Consider the following 23,936-nt stretch of genomic DNA (forward strand, 5'->3'; position numbering starts at 1 on the left):
CCCGTAAAGGGGCAACATGAAGATCTACATAAAGAATTGTTTTAAATCAGTATTGTGAAAAACGCATGCAAGAGTATGGTAAAAGAAGGACAATTTCGTAATATAACGGTTATGTTATCGGAAGAGGTAAGTGCATTGTACACTGATGACCAACGTAATTTTGTATTCAGATCATATTATCTTGACGAATTAGACAAAAAAAAAATTAATGTAGATAAAAATACATTTGTAGTGGATGATAAAAATGATTTAATGAAATTGTGTATGGATGTAAAAGCTCAATTAGAATAAAGAGAGATATCATTAGCTGATATAAAAAAAAAAATGTATTATAGATAAATTTAACGGTAGGCAGAATGCAAAAGAATGGTTAGACCAATTTTAAAAAGAGTGTGATAGATATAAATTCATAAAGGAAATCAAGAAGATACAAAGTTTAAAATTTTTTTAGAAGAGAGTGCAAAAGAATGGTATAATTCAAATTTAAGAAAATTATCAATAAACAATTGGTCAGATTGGGTAGGGTCCTTTTTACAAGTGTATGCTGATAAAAGTTGGGCAAATGTCAGATTTGCATATAACTTTAAATATTTAAATGGATCATTAATTGACTATGCTCTAAAAAAAGAACGTTTAATACTAGAAATTGAGAGTTCTATGTCAAATACATCTAGAATAAATTTGATTGTTATGGGCTTACCGCTAAATGTACAAGATAAACTGGATAAGGAGGAGATAACAAGTACAGATTTATTAATGAATAAAATAAGAATGTATGATTCAGAAAAAAACCAATATAAAAAAGATGATAAGATGAAATCTAATTATAATAATAATAATGTAATTATAAAGGGAAAGAGTAATGTTGACAAGAAGTATAATGTAACACCAAAAGGATTTTCTGAAAAAAAGTCTTGTTATATGTGTGAGGCTCTAAATAAACCTAATCGTTATCATCCACTTCAACTTTGTCGGAACAAGCTACAATATTTGGAAAAAAAAAATGTTAATGTATCCGAAGTCAATCAAACTGAAATTGATGAACTATTGGACATTGAACTAGAGAACCAAAAAAAACTAAATCGAAAAATTTACACCGCTTATAACATTAAACGTATTAATTAATAAATCAAAAAAAGTAAAAGGTATCTATGATAGTGGTTCAAATATTACACTTGTTAATCACAAGATTATAAACCAATTAAAAACAAAATTTTTTGAAAATCATAGTTTGTTTAAAACAATAAGTGGAGTAAATTTTACCAATAGCCGGGCACGTTTACATTTAAAAATTAATAAAATTGAAAAAGTTTTAGATGTATATGTTATAAAAAACAATAATTTTTCATATGATTTATTACTTGGTCTAGATGCTATTAAAATATTTAAATTGTCACAGGATGAAAATTTAAATATTTTTCAAAAAATAAATGAAAAAGAAAGTGAATTAATAAATTGTCAAGAAATACAAAAGAATGATCTACAATTAAATTTTAATGAATATATTGATGTTAGTATTTTTGAAACTAATTTACAACATTTAAATGAGAAAGATAAAATAATAATAATTAACCTTATTAATAAATATAAAGTAATTTTTGCTAAGAATAAATATAATGTAGGTAGAGTTAAATGTGAAGAAGTACAAATTAAATTAACAGAAGATAAATATATTTCAAAAAAACCATACAGATGTTCAATACCTGATCAAAAAGCAATAGAATCGCAAATTACAAATTTATTAGAAGCGGGTCTTATTGAAGAAACTAATTCGCCTTTTGCAGCCCCAGTTACACTAGTGTACAAAAAAGAAGATGGTTGTAGATCTCGTTTATGTATTGATTTTAGAGAATTAAATAAATTAGTTGTTCCTGAGCCACAGCCATCTCCTTGAATTGAAGACATAATGGTGAAGGCAGAAAAATGTACCTGGTTTTCAGCTTTTGATATAAATTCAGCATTTTGGTCTGTTCCAATTAGGCATAAAGATAGAAAGAAAACAGCGTTTGTGACTCAAGACGGACACTGGCAATGGACATGCCTACCTTTTGGTTTAAAAATATCCCCTGCAATATTTCAAAGAACCTTAGCAAATATATTAAGGAGATATAATTTAAATGATTTTTGTATAAATTATATAGATGATATTTTAGTTTTCTCAAAAACATTTGAACAACATGTGAAACATATAGAAGCTTTATTACAAGCAATTAATGAAGAAGGCTTTCGATTTATATTGTTGAAATGTGATTTTTCAAAAAATTCCTTAAAATATTTGGGACATAAAATTGAGAAAAATTCAATTACACCTTTGAAAGATAACCTTAAAGCAATTAAAGATTTTAAGGAACCAACAAATAAAAAGAATATTAGACAATTCCTAAGGAAAATCAATTTTTACTATAAATATATTCAAAATGCAGCAATACAACTGGAACCGTTACATAATTAACTAAGGAAAGATGTAAAATTTAGTTGGACAATAGAGTGTCAGCAAGCATTTAATAATATGAAGAAATAACTATGTTCAAGCCCAATTCTATCTATATATAGCCAAAATAAAGAGGTTTTTATTTATACTGATGCAAGTGGAGAAGGTATAGGAGCAGTATTAAAACAACCTCAGGAAAATGGTATTCTCCATCCGGTTGCCTATTTCTCAAAAAAATTAAACACCAGTCAAAAAAAGAAAAAAATTATATATTTAGAATGTCTAGCGATAAAAGAAGCGATTGTATACTGGCAACATTGGTTAATTGGAAGAGTTTTTACTATAATTACAGACCATAAACCATTAGAAACGTTAAAGGTAAAAGCAAGGACAGATGAACCACTTGGAAAGCTTATATATTACCTTTCACAATATAGTTTTAGGATTATATATGCACCTGGTAAGGAGAATATTGAAGCTGATTCCTTATCAAGAAATCCAGTTTTAGAAAACTTTGAAAATGAAGAAGATATATTAAAAGTTGTAAATATGGTTACATTAGAAGAAATAATTAGTGACCAACAAAAAAATGTAATTGAAATTAAGGATTCTAAAAGAGTATTTGAAAAAGGAAATATCAAATTTAAATACCATAAAAATAGACAAAGAATTTACATTTCTCAGGAATTTGGTTTATTATTAATTAAGAAAATACATGAATATTATGGTCACATTGGCATTTATCATTTAAGTGAAAAATTAAGACCTTATTATTATTTCAAAAATATGGATAAAATTATTCACCAATTTTGTAGTGCATGTGAAATATGTAAAAAAAATAAATCAAGAAGTAGCAAAAAAATTGGTTTGCTTTCAAAATTAGGACCAGCAACAAAACCTTATGAAATTATGTCCATTGACACAGTGGGAGGTTTTGGAGGTAATATGTCATCAAAAAAGTATTTACATATTTTAGTAGATCATTTCTAGAGATATGCATTTATTTTAACTTCAAAAGGGCAAAGTGCTAAAGATTTTATCAAATTAGTCGATTTAGTGGCAAGACAGCACCAAATAAAAATGGTTTTGGCGGATCAATATACAAGGATTAAATCCAAAGAAGTCAAAGATTATATGAAATCAAAGAATATAATATTAATATTTACATCAGTTGATTGCCCAGAATCAAATGGATTAAATGAAAGACTAAACCAAACATTGGTAAACAGAATAAGATGTAAAATTAATAGTGGAGANGATGAAAAATTAATAGTGGAGAAAAAAAGCATGGTCTAAGATAGCGGAGGAATGTGTAGAGGAATACAACAATACAACACATAGTGTAACAAAATTTTCACCGTCTTATCTATTATTTGGTGTAAAGTCTTATATAGTACCAAATGAACTTCAAGAAAAAACTTTTAATTTAGAAAAAGATAGAGAACAAGCTAAAATAAATTCTAATAAAAATCATGAAAAAAAATAAAAAAAGAGTAGACAAAACAAGAAAAGAATATACATTTAAAGAAAANCTTAGACAAAACAAGAAAAGAATATACATTTAAAAAAAATGAGTTAGTATACATAGAAAATGGCAACGAAATGAATAGGAACAAGTTGGATGAAGTTAGAAGAGGTCCTTTCCGAATAATAAAACAAATATCAAATTCAATATATGAGATAGAAGAAAAGAGAAAAAAAAATTGTTTCCATAGTAATAAATTAATTCCAGCACAAAATTTGAGTACATAAACTGGAGTTTATGTCTGGAGGAGGGGAGGTATAACAGTGGCGGCACTGTTTATAGAGACACTGTTATCACTGTTGTAATTTATATAATCATATAGATTTAATGTGTAAAATCTATGGTAACATTTTTAATAATTAATAATTATATTTATTTTATATAATTTAAAGAGTATACAGTAATAAGTTTTAAATTATCGATTCTTTATTGTTTATTGTTTATGTGTGTATTTGTTATGCAATTTAGTATTAATAAAAAACTTTATTGTAAAATCGATCAACTTATTATTGAACAAAAATTACATTTATAATGCTATAACTCATTGAAAAGTGTATGAATCAACATAATTTTTTTATNGAGAAAAAAAAATTGTTTCCATAGTAATAAATTAATTCCAGCACAAAATTTGAGTACATAAACTGGAGTTTATGTCTGGAGGAGGGGAGGTATAACAGTGGCGGCACTGTTTATAGAGACACTGTTATCACTGTTGTAATTTATATAATCATATAGATTTAATGTGTAAAATCTATGGTAACATTTTTAATAATTAATAATTATATTTATTTTATATAATTTAAAGAGTATACAGTAATAAGTTTTAAATTATCGATTCTTTATTGTTTATTGTTTATGTGTGTATTTGTTATGCAATTTAGTATTAATAAAAAACTTTATTGTAAAATCGATCAACTTATTATTGAACAAAAATTACATTTATAATGCTATAACTCATTGAAAAGTGTATGAATCAACATAATTTTTTTATGAGAAATAATATTTTTTAATAATCCTTTTTTCATTCGACATACTTTATCCTGATGAAGATATTAATAAGGAACTAGCAGATCATATAGCTTTTGGAATAATCCATCAATTTTTTAAAATTAAACATTATCTAAAGATTTTCATCGAAGCGTTTTATTTTGATAGTGATTTTAATCACTATCAGATATCATTATACTTGATCCAACTATGCCACGTCACTACTGTGCCGCGACCTCCCTGTGCTGGGTTTTTTTTAACATTATGTTGCTATGACTTTTTAAAAAATGCATGAATCAACTTTTTTTATTTACAAACTCGCGACCATTGTCAGATTGTAATATCATCGGAGCTGCGAAAATACAAAATATGTCGATAAGATATTTTGCAACTTCTTCTGCTCTCTTTGTTTTTAATGGTCTTAGTTGAACGAATTTAGTAAGGTGATCCTGATATATCATAATAAATAGGAACTCTTCATCCCCCTGCGACTGCATATCAATCAGGTCCACTTGGCACCTACTATTAATTTCCGAAAATATCATTGGTTTAATCATTAAACCCTTGCTTTTAGATTTTTGTTTAGATTAACACGATTCGCAAAATTTTAAGTAAATAGACACTGCTTCTTGTGTTATATTTTTAACTTTTTTTTTTAACTTTTTCACATTTTTAATTTCTAAAACTATTTCGTTATACTCAACTGCCGATAAATAAACTGAATTATTATTTTTTTCATTGACTATTTTATAAAAACACTTATAAATTTTTCGCGTGAAGTCATTTTAAGAACCTTTAACTGTACGACGCGTGTATTAAGACGAACTAGCACTGTACTAAAAATTAATCCGTGTGTTTCATCAAAAACAATTATCTACAATCGTTATTTTATCCTATACATTTTATCAAAGTACTTTACCCACTCAGTCATAGATTATATATATAATACCTACTTACATATTATGTAAAATACCAGAGTAATGTACGAAATGAACGTTTTTATAAATAATATTTTTACTTTATCCAATAGGTACAGGTAGTGTTCACATTACCCGGATAATGTAAACTCTAACCATACTTTGTACTTTACCCGTAATATGCAGGGTGATTTTTTTATCATAACCCACTCAATTACTTGCAGAATAATAATAATTTAAACATTTTTTTTTATTATTATCTTTAGTTACACATTATTCTTGAATTTTTAACTATGTAATACTTTTTAAGTTTATCCCTTATGCCTTGGAGGGGGGTCAACTTTGTTTTTTTAAATGGTAACACAAATTTTTAATTTAATAAAATGTTTGAGTTTTTAATTTAATAGTAAATGGCATTTGAATTTTTAATATAACTTTATTAGCTTATTAGATATAAACATTTAAAGTTTCAAAATTTTGAGTTAATATACATGTATAATACACATGGGATTGTAAATACAGGTAGCTAATTGGATTTTTATGACATTGTTGTCTCAGTCACGGATTGTTTATTATCAATTATGATTATCAATATATATACTTTCTGTATTGTCAGTTAGTGTATTTATAAACTCATAACAATGTGCCTTACTACAATTGATAATAACAATGCTGTGTACCTGCTAATATCGATGTTATAAAAAACCAATTAGCTACCTGTATTTACAATCCCATGTGTATTATACATGTATATTAACTCAAAATTTTGAAACTTTAAATGTTTATATCTAATAAGCTAATAAAGTTATATTAAAAATTCAAATGCCATTTACTATTAAATTAAAAACTCAAACATTTTATTAAATTAAAAATATGTATTACCATTTAAAAAAACAAAGTTGACCCCCCTCCAAGGCATAAGGGATGAACTTAAGAAGTATTACATAGTTAAAAATTCAAGAATACTGTGTAACTAAAGATAATAATAAAAAAAAATGTTTAAATTATTATTATTCTGCAAGTAATTGAGTGGGTTATGATAAAAAAATCACCCTGTATATACATTAAAAGACACAGAATAAAATAATAAGTAAAGATAATTTTCATATCATTTTTAATAATTCATATTTATTGTAAAATCTATTATCGAAGTAAAAAATTAATCAACATTACATATATAAACACTATATGAGTTTTTAAAAAAAATCTTAGTCAACCATTCCTTTATTCACGATTTTTTTAGTCGCCAGTAGTACCGAAAATGAGAATCTGAAAAACTATATAAAATGTATGAAACTAAATTTATAGAATCAAAAATAGGTATCAGAATACATGTATGGGTAGAGCTAAAAATTTTATGCATTTATAAATTTTGTTAAATCTATTTAGATCCACTTTGAAAGTTCCAAGTATGTTAAACTATATCATAGGAATATATATAGCAGCATATAAATATTATTTGTTTGGTAAGATCACTTAATCCCTCGAAAAACAATAACCTCGTTAATATACATTAATCTGATCATCTTCAACATAATTTTCTTGAGATTTAAGATAGATTAGAATAATTAATAAGAATATTACTTGACAAGTAAAATTTCATAAGGCTTCATTTAAATTAAAAACTAACCATGACTTTAATTTAAAACATAAGTTGGTTCAAAAAAAAATGTATACATACCCTTGCATACGTTTCATTGTTCATGCATACTGAAGGTTGAAATATGCATTTACATCTGAGTGGTGTATACGAACCTAATAATAAAATCAGCAAATTTTGTTTTACAGTTAAAATTGACGGGTTAAGAATATAAATTCCAAAAGGTTCTTTCCCAATTTTAGTTGACTCCTAACAAATTATATATATTGTTAATTTAAGGTTTCAGCTATAGTTTCAAAAATTATAATTATTTTGTAAATTTATAGACTTACTTCTTCTAAGCTGGATCCTACATTACATGATATGTATAATGTTATCAAACACAACAATAAATGAGTCACAGGTAGATATTTCATCATTAAAGGCATATTTGGAATCTAAAAAGATTATTGTGTTATATAAGACAGTACTATTTTTGTATTTTAACACTTCTGTATTCAAAAATAAATTGCAACGGTGTACAATAAAATATTATTTTCTAATGATTACTTGTAATAAAAAAAATGTTGCTCTATGCCATTTATTTCAATAAATGGTGGCAACATATATATTTAAAAATTATTTAAAATAGAAAATCGAAAGTTAATAATCGATAATAACTATTGAATTGTTATTTCGGAAGATATTAATAATTTAATGTATTAGATGTGAGAAAAGGATATTGTTATTTTTTTTGATAGATGTACTTTTCCTCCAACATGAATTAAAAAAATACTAAATAATTGATAAATCTAGTAGTATACGAAACTATAAAATACCAAAAAGGATTTACTTAACATAATTATTATTATAAAAGATAACCAATGAATATTAAAAGAATCACTCTGTGTTAGGTTAAATTTATTCATCATAAGACATGACTAACTAGAACATTTTATTTTTAAACGGCATCCCCTTCTTTATAATATACTTATACGATTGACATTAAAATTTTTTTTTCAAAATTTGTATAACTTATACTAAAATAATTTTTACAATTTTATATGTAAAAGGAAGTAAAAAGGGGTCTGAACCATTCCCTCATATAGCATTTGACCAATTATGTAAGCAAGTTAATTTTAAAAAAATTGATTATTTTTAATTTTAAAGATTGCTTATTTATAGAAGACAAAGTGACGGGATTTAGTGTGTTTAAGACAACCGTGTAAGACAACCAATTATAAAATATGGTACATTTTTGGTGGATTTTTTTTATTTACAGTGAATGAAGGAAATTTTTTAAGTTATTGGAGGTAATGTCTTTTGTTAAATACGATTTGTGATATTTAGACGTGTTGTAACGAGAGACACAAAAAAATAAATAAATAAACAAGTCGTGCTAAAATTATTGTCTTCTCATCTTCTCATTAAGGATAAAAGTATTCAAAAGTTTTAACTTACGCATATGATCATAACCATTATTGAAGTATTTTCAATTATAAAAAATGCCAAAAAAAAAGAAAACACTGGTGAATAAGTATCGCAAATATTATTCCCAACTCTAAAAAATAAAATTGTAATTAAAATTAGAATTAGGCATGAAAAAATTATTAAAAACAATATTTAAACTATTATTACTTAAATCCAATTTTTAATAGACATTTTTTAGAAATCCAATAATAAATAATTTACGAGTTTAAGTTATAGTAATACAATTATAAACATATTAGTTTTGACGGTCATAATACACCATGCAAATAAAGATGTAAATCTATTTTTTCAGAAATGCGAAAAAAGTATTGTTATTTCCCTACTCGTAACAATTGTATAATTATAAATTAGACATAAAAAATGTCCACCTCCTTCCCATGTAATGAACCGACAGCTTCATACTGCAATAGAGAATAACAACCCTTCGTATGTAGCCTGTGATGTAACTTGGATTCAAATGTTGAGGGGCAGTATTTAGTAAATTATTCTTGAACATGGTTGTGCTATGTACATCAATATATAGAATGTTCATTAAGTAAAAGAACGGGATTTTGTTTTTCGCAATATTTGTAATTATTGAGCTATTTCCTTACTTCTTGAACACTCTGTATAATAAATTTATATCTAATTTAATATAAAATTAAATTTATATCTGTGGATCATTTTGTAAGGTTCGGATAATTTTAGGACTATTGAAAAATCGTGATTTTTCGGATGTTTATTGAAAAATAATACTTTGAGTTTTACTGGCTTGTAACATTTAATATTCCTATAAATTAAAAAAAATTAAATAAACTTTAGGTTATTTTCAAGTATACAAATAAATTATGTGCTTTTTTCAAATATATTGTGATTATATTGTCTTAACTTGACTAATGATAAAATTATATACATTATCATTGATAATACCTTGAACCCCCTAGAATCAGCGGTCGCCAACCGGTGGTCCGCGAGAAAATTTAGGTGGTCCGCAGAAAAAATTGAATATTATTCACCATTTTATTTTTTTAACATTCTAATGAACATGCATTGAATAATCGTAATAAATTGAATAAAGTCGTTGAATATTAACGTTCAATTTTGTGAAAAATAAATAAGTTAAACTCGTTGTTAGTTGTTATGGCAAATCCCATCATCATTATTATCGCATGTTATAAAATATAAATAGACCAATAATTATCTAGTGACGGCCGATTATTATTAAATATAAGTACACGTGTTATTGTCATGTTTATGTTATTGCACTTTAGAAATGTGATTTTCTTCTTATTTCTGGAATATGTCTAATTTCTTTTAACTTTTATTGAAATAATTTTTAGTTATTTGTCGATCGTGATTCATGTGGTCAAATTATCATATAATAATTTCGTATTATCAACGTGCGCCGTTCATTAAAAATATTTTATTTTATTTATTTACTGTAACTGTTTAAATTAATTATTTTACTTTTCATTATGAGTGAAAAAAAGCAAAGTAATATTTATAATTTCTTTATTAATACAAAAGAAAAAATAAGTAATAGTAACAGTGATGTGTGTACTTCACTTGAGCGTGAGCTGAGCAGTGATTCAAAATCTTCGGAAACTCTTATTAGAAAGAACATTGAAACTGGAGGAGGTATAAAAAAAAAACTTAAAAATTTAAGAAAATATAATTCGGACTACTTGAGATTTGGATTTATTCAAGAACCTGGAAGTGATTTACATCCACGGCCACTTTGTGTGGTGTGTTCTGAAATTTTATCCAATGATGCTATGAAACCTTCAAAACTTGATAGACATTTGCAATAAAAACACAAGGATTTAGCCAAAAAACCACTTGAATATTTTGAAAGAATGCGTGGAGATATGCAAAAACAAGTAATATCTATGAAGAAAATGACTACTGAAGATAAATCTTTGTTGAAGGCTTCTTATTTGGTAGCACTTCAGATTGCGAAAAATAAAAAAGCATATACAATTGGAGAAGACTTAATTAAACCTTGCATGTTACAAGCCTGCGAAGAAGTTTTAGGAAATCAGGATGTCAAGAAACTCAAAGAAATTCTTATGTCTGCTAACACTATTAAGCACCAAATCGAAGAAATGGCTGAAGATATCGAAAATCAAGTAATAATAATGGTAAAAAATTCACCATTTTACTCAATTGAGCTTGACGAATCAACGGTTGTTAATAATAAGGCACTTCTTCTTTGTTTTGTGAGGCTTGAGTATGAAGGAAATCTTTTGGAAGAACTACTCTGTTCACTTAATTTGCCGGGCAGAACAACTAGTTCTGAGATTTTTGAAACACTCAATAGCTATTTTTGTGAACGTGGAATTGAATGGGGAAAATGTATTGGAATATGTACGGACGGTGCTGCAAACATGGTTGGACATCTTTCAGGGGTTGTTGCAAAAGTGAAAAAAGTTGGTCACCCTGACATTTTATCCACACACTGCATTTTACATCGTAAACAACTTGCATCAAAAAAAAATTTCACCAGAACTACATGAAGTATTATTAGATGTTATCAAAATTGTAAATCTAACTCGACACAAAGCACTTAATTTACGTTTATTTGAAGCACTTTGTGAAGAATTAGGTTCCAAATATACACATCTTCTTCTTCATGTTGAAGTGAGATGGTTGTCGAGGGGGAAAATACTATCTCGTCTATTTGCTCTGCGTGAAGAAGTTAAACTATTTTTCCAGCAGCAACATAACCTGAAATTTCAAGAACTTTTATCTGATGATGAGTGAGTAGCTAAGCTTGCATATTTGTCAGATATTTTTTCGTGGTTAAACGAACTAAACATATCCATGCAAGGGCAACTTAAAGACGTGTTCACACTACGAGATAAAATAGAAGCTTTTAAAAAAAAATTACTACTGTGGAAAACACAATTAGTTAAGGGAGATATGCAAATGTTTTCAAATTTTGATGATTATTTGAAAGAAAAAGGCGTTAATCAGCATGTGGTAATTGTTGTTCAACATCACTTAACATCACTCATAGAATCTTTTGATCGTTATTTCCCAAAAAATGAAGATCCTAGACATGGAAATATGTGGATCATTGATCCATTTGTTGTAGCAAATAATGAAAATAACAATTTAAGTATGAACGAAAAAGAAAGCCTCATTGATTTATCATCAGACTCTTCTCTTAAAGCTAAATTCCAGTCATCCTCATCGAAATCTCAGTTTTGGCTCTACATTAAAAATGAATATCCCTTGCTAAGTGAAAAAGCAGTAAAAGCTCTAATTCAATTTTCAACAACATATTTATGCGGTACCGGTCTCTTGACGTAAGCAGAGCTCTCCGTCTTGCGGTAACAACATTGGAACCAAAAATGCAAAAACTCATTCAAAATAAGCAAGAGCAAGTATCTCATTAAGAAATTGTTTAATACTCAAGCTTAATTCTTTTTGTATTAATTGTAAAAATAAAAATAATTCAATTATTTTATTTAATACTTGTATTTTTATTTTAATATGGTGTTTGACTAATCAGTAGTGTGTATATGGAAAACATAACGACACTTTTGTTCTCCCTCTCTCGAATTGTCTGAAAAAATTGGTTATATGTTAAGGTATGACAGATTCTGGGCCCTCTTAACTTCTAAAATCTAAAGTATTAGTGGTCCGTAAAATGTTGAGTTTTGGATTTAGTGGTCCGTGAGGTCAAAAAGGTTGGCGACCGCTGCCCTAGATTACGTCTATGAATGCAGCCAAGAACATTCCAATCAAAATTAACCATAATATAAGAGCATTAATAGCACAGTGAAGTTTACTTTACATACCTTATAATATTTTGATGGATTTTAATACATCTATAAAAAAGAGATAGATCAGCTGTGCACTCAATAGCATAAGATAAATTTTTTCTTAGATGAATAAATCCGCATTTTACTGTGATAATGCAACGATATAAAAACAATGAACAGCAACAATTTTTAGGTTTGCAAATAATATAAATAAAGTTAATAAAATAGACTTTAACCAATACTCCAAAACATCACTAGCATCAATAAATGGTATTTCCATCTGTATAGCAGCATGACTTTTAATTCCATCTTGCGGAACAATTGTAGTCCAGAATGTAAATAAAGGAATTGAAAGTGCTGTAACTAATGCTCCTATCGAAAGCAACTTATTTGTCAACCTATAATTTATTTTTCAAAATAAATAAATTTGTATAAAAAGGGAAATGCACAGTTTAAATAAAATACCTATGCCAATATACATCGAAAAGCTTTCTAAAGGCATAAACTAAATACACATGAGTATTTAATTCATACCACTAATTTAAGAAGTAGTTTCTAGAAGATTTTTATTTCGATTTTTATAATACTTAACCAAATATCACTTTTCATCTTCTTTATGAAACATTCAATAGGCTGATCATTTTGAAAATTCACTGAGATACATTGTAAATCATTCATTATGTTTTGATTTCGTTTGTAATTATATCTTTGATACATCGAGTTCAACAAGCCAACAAAAGACGAGGCTCCTATTGCAATAGATTTTATTTTTTCAAATATGTCGTCCGAATAAAAAACACTACTCGTAGTAGTAATAATCCCAAAAAAAAAAACAACATCTACTATATATCCATAATATTGATAATATTTATTTGTTTTTTCAACGAATAAAGGCATTCCGGCTAATATATTTATTATTTTTGAGAATTTATTAATATTGTAAAAATATTCATCTGACAAAGGCATTATGACAGTAATAAAGAACTAATTAACGTTTAAAAAATATATTTTTAGGATTCCAATATGTCAAAAAGATAACGAACTGAGTAGGTTTCGTATTTATAATGTAGTGAGGAACAATATAAAAATTTAACAAATTCTCTCAATATAACAGAAAATACACGAATATCATTATTTCATTTTATATTTCTAATAGTAAGTATCAATGTTTTACGAGAAATATAATATTAATGATTTATAGGTCTAATAGAATTTTTGTTATATATATATATTGGTATTTGATTATTTCGTTATAATATTATGTTACTTACTCAAACTATAAGTTTGTTATTCTTAATAATATAGTCAATTTTCTAACTTTTTGATATCTAAAGTTATTAATAATTCAATTCTAATGTGTCTTTTGTGTATTGACGTGTATTAATCCATAAATAAAATTTTTACATACTATCGAAAATTAAAATAAAAATAAACCTTTTCAGTCCCGATTGTTATGATATACACATTATATCGTAATTGTAATAATGTACTATTTAAGATTTTAATTAATAACATGACACTTGTTAAAATATAACAATAAGCTACATATATACTTTTAAATTATTTAAAATATACCAATGTACTTTTGTTTAAAAAACATATACTAATAATATAAAAGAAACACAAAATAATAAACAAATGTAATAGTAATGTGTTAGATATAAGGTAATAAAATTTATTTTATTTATTTACTTTATTAAATAATGTGTAAAATATTATGGAACAAAAAATTTTTATTCCCGTAAAAATATGGAAAATAATTCTATAACTGAAGAAGTAGGTGAAATTGTTTTAGAAGGTACAATTGAAGAACAAATAAAAGCTGTAGAGTTTATAAAAAGACTTTGGAGAGCGGAGTTACATATATATTTTTTAAAGTATTTAGAAACTAAATTAAAACAAAAAGTTTAATAAAATGAACTTGGTGAGTATTTTGGAAAAGGTTTATGAAGGAAAATTTTTTAATTGTAAATAATTATATATAAAAGAGATGTATAAAAATTTATTCTATAATCCACTAATCGTTTCGGGTGGCAAAAATGGGAGAATATATGTATTTTTGAAATCATCCAATAGGGCAGCAGAATGTAATGATTGGTCAGAAAAAATAAATTGTTTTATTTAGTAGCTTTTTTTCAATATGCAACTCTTACTTTTTATGATAGTATTGATACTAAACTACCAATGACTGTAGGGGACCTACAGCGGGAGTCCTTTTCTTATGGTTGCCCTAAATTCCTTGATCAGCACATTCCTGTGTTCGACGATAGTCGGACAACCATGTATTCTATACTCTACGCAATCTCATAATAATATTCAGGGGTTTTTAAGACAATCTAAGAAAATAATTTTAAATATTAGATAATTGTATCTCAAATTCTTCCAATTCGGGATAGACAATTTTTTCACAAATTAATTGCGCAACTCTGTTATCCTGATTAATATCAAAATGCTCGTTAGAATGGTTAAATAAAAAAATGATTACGTTTCCTCTATAATCCCCACCAATAACACCGCCTAAAATATATATATTTAATTAAACAAGATTTTATTATGTCATCAAAAATTAATATTTCCTCGCTTGAACTGCTACTAATCTCTACAATTTCATTTTCCGACATTTTTAAAAGTCTTCGGATACGATAAGATCGATACTGAGATAAATTCCAATTGTCGATCGTTGGTGAAAACCATTTATTTTTTAATGAGATTACTAGACAGGACAGTATAGATTGTGTTTAATTACATAACTTAATTTTTAATAATATAAATTTATTTATGTATATATAATTCTCCCCAGACAACGTGTGGAGGGGCGTAAATAAGTGATTACCTCGCAGACAATTGACATAGGTCGTGCGAAGAAAGTTACCGAGTTATGATCATGATAAATATCAAACGCGTTGGGTTGTGTTACTTATGATGCCGTTGTATTACGATACGAATCAGTACCCGATAGAATCTCAATCGAGTCAACTAAATTTATTAATATGTTCCACTGTGATAAAACTTTTTCTGCCAAAAGAAATTTGGTTAGGCATCGAATAAAATACGACGGGATTAGATTTCCATGTCATTTATGCAGTTCAATATTTTCAGAGAAAAACGCACTTGTGCGTCACGTTCAAAAATCGCACCGTTAGTATTAAAAATATTTATATAAATGAATTATAACGGATTAAATAAATTGTAACATAATATAGACCTCGCAAAATATGGAATTGATTATAACACGGCGATTGGTAATCATCCGGATTGGGAAACATCACAGTCGCGCGGTATGTAAAAATAATAATAATAATCAAATTAATAAATATGAGTAGATAAATAGAGTTTGTTTACTTCAGGAAATGAAGGTGTTGCGAGACAGCCGAATACGAGTAGAATGTCTTTGAAAAGAAACCATAATTCTAATAATGATAATACAGTTAGTAGGCTGGTCTTTATCTACTAAGGCTAAAAAAAAAAATTGAACAAAACATAGCGGCACCCCCTAATTTTGTTTATTTTTAGATAATAATGATTTTTGTTGAGTTTCGTAAGATTTACTTACCCCCTTCGGGTGCCGAATGAGGGTTGAAAATCCACTGAATAGGGTGGTTTTTTAGTTTTCGGCTAATATCTCAACAACAAAAGCTCAAAACGAAAAATTGTATAGCATAAAAATTATAGACCTTAATATTTTCTATATAAATTGTATTTTTACAAATTCTCGTAGGTTGATTTTTTTCCTCGCCAGGACAAAAACAAAAAAATATTTGAATAGTTCGGTACATCAAACAATTATAAAAGTATTTACGTTTACAGGGACAACTGATTATAATATATACAAAATAAATCATAAAAAGATTATAAAATATACTCTATAATATAAGTTAAAAAAAATGCATTTTATAAATTAGCACACTAAGGTGTCAATGAAAGTACTAGTTTTTCTTTACATAATTGACATTTAAATTAGAATTTTGCTGTCATCGATTTTTTTTTGTGATCTGGAAAAACTTTTCGATATTTCTGAACGACTTAAAACATGTTAAGTATAAATTGTTTTTGTGCTTCATTTTTCGTTAGTTTATCATTGAACTCCTCCATCAATTTCACACCCCTTTCAGCAGTGTCATTTACAACACGGATTGATTTAACTATTTTTTTCGCTTCTTGGTAATACTTATCACCTTCCCAATACGAGGAGTCTAATTTCAAAAATTCTGTATCGATATTAAATCTTATAAAAAAATATCCCGAACTTTGTTCAAGCATATCTGTAAAAAACTCTTGTTTCAGAAACGTCTCCACATTATCTATTTTTTAAAAATATTTTTTTGGACCAAAATCGCTTTTATCTGATGGGTAAGTAGATAAATTATTTAAAATAATTTTTGCCATTTTATTTCGGGTTTCTAACGAAACTCTATTATCAAATATTGAAAAAACAATACATTCTTGATTAAAGTACCACAAATGATTTAAAAATTTTTTTAAACACGAATCTGCAATAATTTTATCATCATTTTTATATTCATATAGAGTCCTTATTAAGTGCATATCGTTTAGTGGCGCTTCACATGATTGGTCAGCCATAGACCACGGCCTTATATAAATTTTTATAATAAATGCACATATTCTGCATATTGCAGTCTCTTCCGACTTGGATAATTTGAATTCTTGTTGAAGTAAAAAAATTTTCAAACAATAAATGCCTTTAGCCATCCATCTTGCTTGATGATAAGCCCCAGGTTGCCTAATAATAATACCTCCTGGTGGTGATCCTCCTAGAATTATAATTACAAGCTCTAAAAACTCTTTATAGTCATTTCTAGGATGTTTTTTCAAAATCGCCTCCTGACAAAATAATAAAATGTTTTCGCGTTTAGGAGATACAATATTTTCCAAATTTTTATTTGTATTCCAAATGCTAATATTCTTAGTATTAATATTATTCCAAGTACTTTTAAATCTTTTAAATAGGGCAATATCTGGGCCTGATGATACATGAAGTTTCGTTTCAGCAATTGCAGTTTGAAGAAGCAACTCGTAAACATAGTGGCGGCATGCAAGATATAAAATATCCCTATCTAACTTTTGTTCTAAAAGTGTACAAGCCCCGTTTATACGCCCAGTATTCGATGCTGTTGTATCGAATACAAATGCTTGAAATTTGTCCAATAAAGACCACTTTGCAAGGTTATCATATACTGCAGATGATATTTCTAGCCCTGTTCCAGATGGTATTTGAGGGACACCAAGTAACTGCTCTAAATCAGGGCTAGTTATAATTACTGGTAGACGATCTACTTTGTCTTGACCAGTCAAATCGGGTAGTAATTTACCATCCCAGTGAACTACCACAAAATTAACTTTTTTGTTTAAAAAATCAGACTTTACCTTATCTGCGCTTTCCTTCCGAAAATGTTGCCGAATATTTTTAATGGATGTTCTATTTAAAATGTAATTATTTTGATCGATGGATAAACTATCAAGGCACGCAGATAGTATATGAACGGCATCACGGTCGCTAATTTTGCATTTGTCTAATGCAGCTGATAATCTAGGTGTAATTAACTGAATTGTGCCTCTATTTGTACCAGAAGGACCTGGTTGAGGTTCTTCTAAAATCAGGTTTTCATTGTTCAACTCCTCCGAACTTACTGACCTATCTGACAGTGTTTCAACTAAAACGATACCAATAAATAAAATTAAAAATCACGTGTATCTAATTTAAATATTTTAATTATGTTATATCTTAAATTACCTGAGAATAACTTTAAGGCTTCTAATTCATGTTTTCTTTTTTTTGTTATGAATACTTAACTTAGTTTTAATATTGTCCCACAATTGTAATAACAGATAATCATAAATTGAATTGTAATTGAGGTCGGCCTAAAAGAATGTGTTTATAAAGTATTTTTCGGTGTTGCAAAACCGGTAAGTGGGCCGACTGCGACGATTGTAATGCAGAGCATCGTCAGTCATTTGACAATTATTGTATGAATACTATCACTTTTATTTTTAATAAACTAATTAATTATTCGGCAATACTATTTTATTTTATTCTATTTGTTACTCTCGTAACATTATATTCAATTCTTTTTCAATTTTTTTTTGTTTTCTTNAATTTTGGTGGCAGCGGTGGGATTCGAACGCACGCCTCCGAAGAGACTGGTGCCGAAAAAGAATAATTTTAATTTTTATCATAAAAGTTACTAAGTACGCAAACAATAGTCAAATAACTCATCAGAAACTCCAGAATATCAAGAAAAGCATTGAACTCAAAATACAGAAAATCTTCAAAAAATCAAACAACTTCAAGAAAATCAAATCAAAAATAAGATAAAATAATAATAATAAACAACAAATAAAACTTGTTTGTTATATGTAATGCAATTAACGGTTAGAAATTTCTACTGTTATTTCGTTCACTAACAACGTATATACTTTCGCCGCAGCCTGAACTCATATATATATATATATATATTTTACAAAAATATTAAAAAAAAAATTCACTAAAAACCCACAAGTCAAGTTTCTCCGCGTGACCAGTTTCAGAGTGTAGAACATCAATAAAGAAACNCCAGTTTCAGAGCGTAGACACATCAATAAAGAAACATCAATCCAACCCAACCAAACTATCAACACATCATGTTTATGGTGGTGAATGTCTTATTACTGTAAGTTTTATTTTGTAGTTTAATTTATTTTTTAAAAAAAAAAAAAATTATAATAATACATTTACGTATACAGATAATATTTTTCGTTTTTAAGTGTATTCATTTATACGTACATACATATATATATTTTTTTTAATAAATAAGTATCAAAAAATCTTGGGGGTAAATTAGTTAGTTACTTATATATTTATATAATTTATATTTTTCTATTTTTTATTCATGTTTATTATTTAATTATCTTTTGTGGAATCAGCTCAGCTTTGGAATTTAAGATAGTATTATAAGTATTGTTTATGAGTAATTCTAGTAGTAGAAGTAGTAGTCCTATCGACGACAAATCAGTTTATCCTGATTTCAAACCAACCTGTAGTACTAAAGTATCTGTTTCAAAACATCCTTCTCGTAATTTACGTTCAGCTTCGTCGTCTAATCCTCCTATAGAAAATTTATTAACTAAAGGCGATGCTCTTCTTGAATCTTCTTCTGAACTTTTAAATACAACTTTTGGTAAACTAGGTGACACCGACAGTTTTTTAGGTCAGTGTAGTCAAACCTTGTTAAAATTAGAGCAAGTCCAAAATCCAATTTCTGATTTTAATCCAATTATTCCTATCAAACAGAAATCTATCGTACAGTCTCCAGAATTTCAGTCTTTATTTATCGAACCGAACCTCAATCAACCTCTTCCCCTACCTCGTGAAATGGCCAACAATCAGATAAGTCTAGAGGCTGCCCTACGTCTATTACCACAGTCGTTTGATGGTACCAGTTCAGAGGATCTTGAAATATTTTTAGAAAAATGTGAGTTTGCCATAGAGTGCGCAGACTCAACAGCACAGGAAAAGCTTCTTAAAGGTATTCAAGTACGTCTATCCGGCAAAGCTAGACAAGCAATCAAATTCAAAGAAATCCAATCGTGGACTGACTTAAAAAATACTCTAAAATCCACTTTAGAACCACAGAGGACAACTACTCATCTCTATCTAGAGCTATATTGTACCAAACAGGCTCCTAATGAAGATGTTATTTCTTATGCCAATCGTGTAGAATGTCTACAATCACAAATTTTAGAACAAGAAACAAATGGAAAAAGCACTGAAGCAGCTACCGCCCTTGAGCAAAGCCTTAAAGCTCAAACAGTCCAAGTGTTCACCGAAGGTTTAAATAATCTTAAAGACTTTATAAAAGCTCGCAATCCACCAACATTAGAGAAGGCTATTCAAGCCGCCCGTGAAGAAGAGCGTGTCCGAAAATCATGGCACGAATCTAGGAAGTTGACCCCTACAACAGGAGGAAAGTCAAAAGTTATGTGTTTTAATTGTACAAAAATTGGTCATTTAGCAAAAGACTGCAGGTCTACTTCAAATCACACGCATAAATCATCAAATTTTATTAAGCCTAAATCTAATTTGCAAAGCTATCGTCCTAACTTGGCTCACGTTCAAATGGTTGTGTGTCGTTATTGTAAAAAATCAGGACACACTTTAGAAGTATGCAGAAAACGCCAATGGGTTAACAACAAGAAACAATCACAATCAACACCAGAACCACAGACATCTAATGCGGGAAACGAGACACGACAGGCAACTTTCGGCGGAAAACCTGTCAGCAGCATCAAATTAGCCGATCTCTCCATTTTACCGCAAAATTAGATAACCACCATGTTGTCTACCCAATTCATCAGACAAACTCGGGCACTGCCAGACTTCTACTTGATTCCGGTAGTGACCTAAACCTTATTAAAGTATCATCTCTTAAAAGTAATGTGATTTTTTATGATCACATAATATATCATTTGAAGGGCATAACTGACCAACTAGTTATGACATTAGGAATGACTACCTTAACTATACAACTAAATAACCAATTCCTTCAAGCAGAGTTCCATTTAATTCATCCTGACTTTCCCATACCTCATGACGGAATCCTAGGAAAACCTTTCATAGTAGGACATCAGACTCTCATAAATTATGGAACCAATGAATTAATCATTCCGAATTCAGCCGGTATTGTTATCTCTCCTCGATCAGAAACTCTTATTACCATACCAGCTTCGACTATTAAAGAAGGCACCATGCTCTTAATTCCTTCTCAGTCAATTAACGAAAACCTCGTAAGTGGAAATGTCGTAACTCAGGTCAAAGGCAATCGCGTATTACTTTCTATTTTAAATCAGTCAGAACAACCCGAACATCTTCAGATACCAAATCTCGAAAGTCTTAATTACGAAGAATATCTAGAAGTATCTATAAATATTACGCAGTCACAATCCCAAAGTAACATCGCTGGAAGCAGAATTAGCAAGCTCTTCGTACTGACCATCTGAACAATGAAGAACGAAATTCATTGGAAAGCATTTGCAGTCAGTTCTTCGACGTATTCCATTTAGAAGGGGATCCAATTACGCATACTACAGCGGTATATCACGAAATTAAAACACCTGATAATGTCCAGCCGATAATGGACAAGCCCTATCGACTCCCTTACAAACACAAGAANACGACTCCCCTACAAACACAAGAATGAGATTAATGAACAAATAGCATAACTCGAGAAAGAGGGAGTTATAGCTGCTAGTGAATCTCCATGGAATGCGCCATTATTAGTAGTACCAAAAAAACCAGACATATATGGAAATATCAAATATCGCGTCTGCGTTGATTTTCGAAAAATCAATCAGGTCTCTCAAGGAGATGCCTATCCTCTTCCTAACATCACTGATATCCTTGACCAGCTTGGTAAATCTCGCTATTACAGTACTCTTGATCTAGCAAATGGTTATTATCAAGTCCCTATGTTACCCGAACACCGTGAAAAAACCGCTTTTTCGACTGACAAAGGTCATTTTGAATTTATTCGTATGCCTTTTGGTTTGAAAGGTGCACCAAGCACATTCCAACGCCTGATGAACAAAGTTTTAATTGGCATAAATGGAGTAAAAGCTTTCGTTTACTTAGATGATATAATCATATATGCTAAAAATTTAGACGATCATTCTCAAAAGCTCACAGAAATCTTTGATAGACTTAGACAATATAATCTAAAATTACAACCTATTAAATGTGAATTTCTCCGCAAGGAAACTCAATACCTAGGTCATGTTATTACAGACCAAGGTGTTAAACCTGATCCAAGAAAAATAGAATGCGTTCAAAATTTTCCCGTACCTAAAAATGTTAAGGAAGTTAAGTCATTTCTTGGATTATCCGGTTATTATCGACGATTTATTAAAAATTATGGGGAAATTGCGAAACCTTTGACAGCTCTCTTAAAAAAGGATGTCCCATTTACTTGGAGTGACCTTTGCCAAGAATCTTTTCAGACGTTAAAATGCGTATTAACACAAGCTCCAATTCTTCAATATCCTGACTTTGAGAAACCCTTTGTCCTCACTTGTGATGCTAGCAACTATGCCGTAGGTTGTATCTTGTCTCAAGGTCCTATAGGAAAGGATTTACCTATAGCATTCGCATCCAGAACATTAAATAAGGCAGAACAAAACTACAACACCACCGAAAAGGAACTAACAAGTATTGTATGGGGTGTAAAACAGTTTCGCCCTTATCTTTTTGGTCAGAAATTCACAATTGTCACAGATCATCGTGCTCTCACGTGGTTATTTAACCTCAAAGATCCTGGGTCCCGGTTAACCAGATGGAGATTAAAACTAGAAGAGTATCAATACACAGTGCACTATAAAAAAGGATCACAAAATACCAACGCTGATGCTTTGAGTAGAATCCATCAGGTAACTACTCGTTCAACAAGTAAATCAGTAACCGAATCGATGAATTCAGAAAATCCAGAACTTTTACGAAATCCAGAATATTCCGAACACTCATTAACTCCAGAAAATTCAGAACATTCACTAACTCCAGAATATCCAAAATCATCTTCATTTTCCAATATTAATGAAACCATCACAGAATCTCCGTGTCAATACGTATTGAACAATATCAGCCATTATTCTAATCTTCCTAAAAATATAGTAGAAACCCATGGGAAGGTGTTGAATGCACCCTCAGACTATCATCTGGCAAATTTTGTATCCAAAGATCTCAAGTTATCAAAAGGAATTGCTTTAGATTTTCGTCGACAATTTGGGCAATTATCTAGTCTGCGGAAACAAAACAAGAATGTTACTGAAACCGCTTTTCTCAAACAATCCAATAGATTTATCCTCTACATAATAATAAAAGAGAAGATTTGGCAGAAACCAAAATACGAAATTATTTTCACTGCCCTACAAAATCTCCGAGAATTTTGTCATGTAAATCATTTAGATAAAATAGCTTTACCTGAAATAGATACTGGTCTAGATTGGTTAAATGTTCGATCTATCATAAACTATATCTTCAGAGACTCTAACATTCACATTCTTCTCTATTCTCTAGTTGAATACTCATCAGAACAAAAATCTCATATCATTCAAGAATTTCACCTAAATCCCTTAGATGGTCATCAGGGTATATCACGAACTATCAATAGATTAAAGAAACAACACTCATGGATCGGTATGAATCATGACGTGGCTGAGTTTATAAAAAAATGTACATCATGTCAGAAAAACAAGACTACAAATCGTCATG

The 23,936-nt window shown here is 28.8% G+C and overlaps 1 protein-coding gene across 1 annotated transcript; it reads right to left on the reverse strand.

Moving 5' to 3' along the window:
- Positions 1 to 7,068: 7,068 nt before the first annotated feature.
- LOC126904013 (uncharacterized) lies at positions 7,069 to 12,809 on the reverse strand. Its single transcript, XM_050682637.1, has 5 exons — positions 12,716 to 12,809; positions 8,901 to 9,000; positions 7,793 to 7,897; positions 7,542 to 7,709; positions 7,069 to 7,137 (listed from the first exon to the last, which is right to left on the reverse strand). Exons 2-5 carry the CDS (start codon positions 8,916 to 8,918, stop codon positions 7,069 to 7,071), a joined length of 360 nt encoding a protein of 119 aa, XP_050538594.1. The 5' UTR covers positions 8,919 to 9,000; positions 12,716 to 12,809.
- Between the last annotated feature and the right edge of the window lie 11,127 nt (positions 12,810 to 23,936).

Source organism: Daktulosphaira vitifoliae, unplaced genomic scaffold (genome assembly GCF_025091365.1).
Source record: "Daktulosphaira vitifoliae isolate Bord-2020 unplaced genomic scaffold, ASM2509136v1 Scaffold_4, whole genome shotgun sequence".
In the NCBI taxonomy this organism is placed as follows: domain Eukaryota; kingdom Metazoa; phylum Arthropoda; class Insecta; order Hemiptera; family Phylloxeridae; genus Daktulosphaira; species Daktulosphaira vitifoliae.

Bases quoted from the DNA above. Each gene is read 5' to 3' on its own strand.
- LOC126904013 (XM_050682637.1), bottom strand. The intron at 7,710-7,792 runs GTAAGTCTATAA...ATAATTTGTTAG, and splicing joins TAGGATCCAGCTTAGAAGAA to GAGTCAACTAAAATTGGGAA. The intron at 7,138-7,541 runs GTATGTATACAT...CATTTTATATAG, and splicing joins ACAATGAAACGTATGCAAGG to TTTTTCAGATTCTCATTTTC.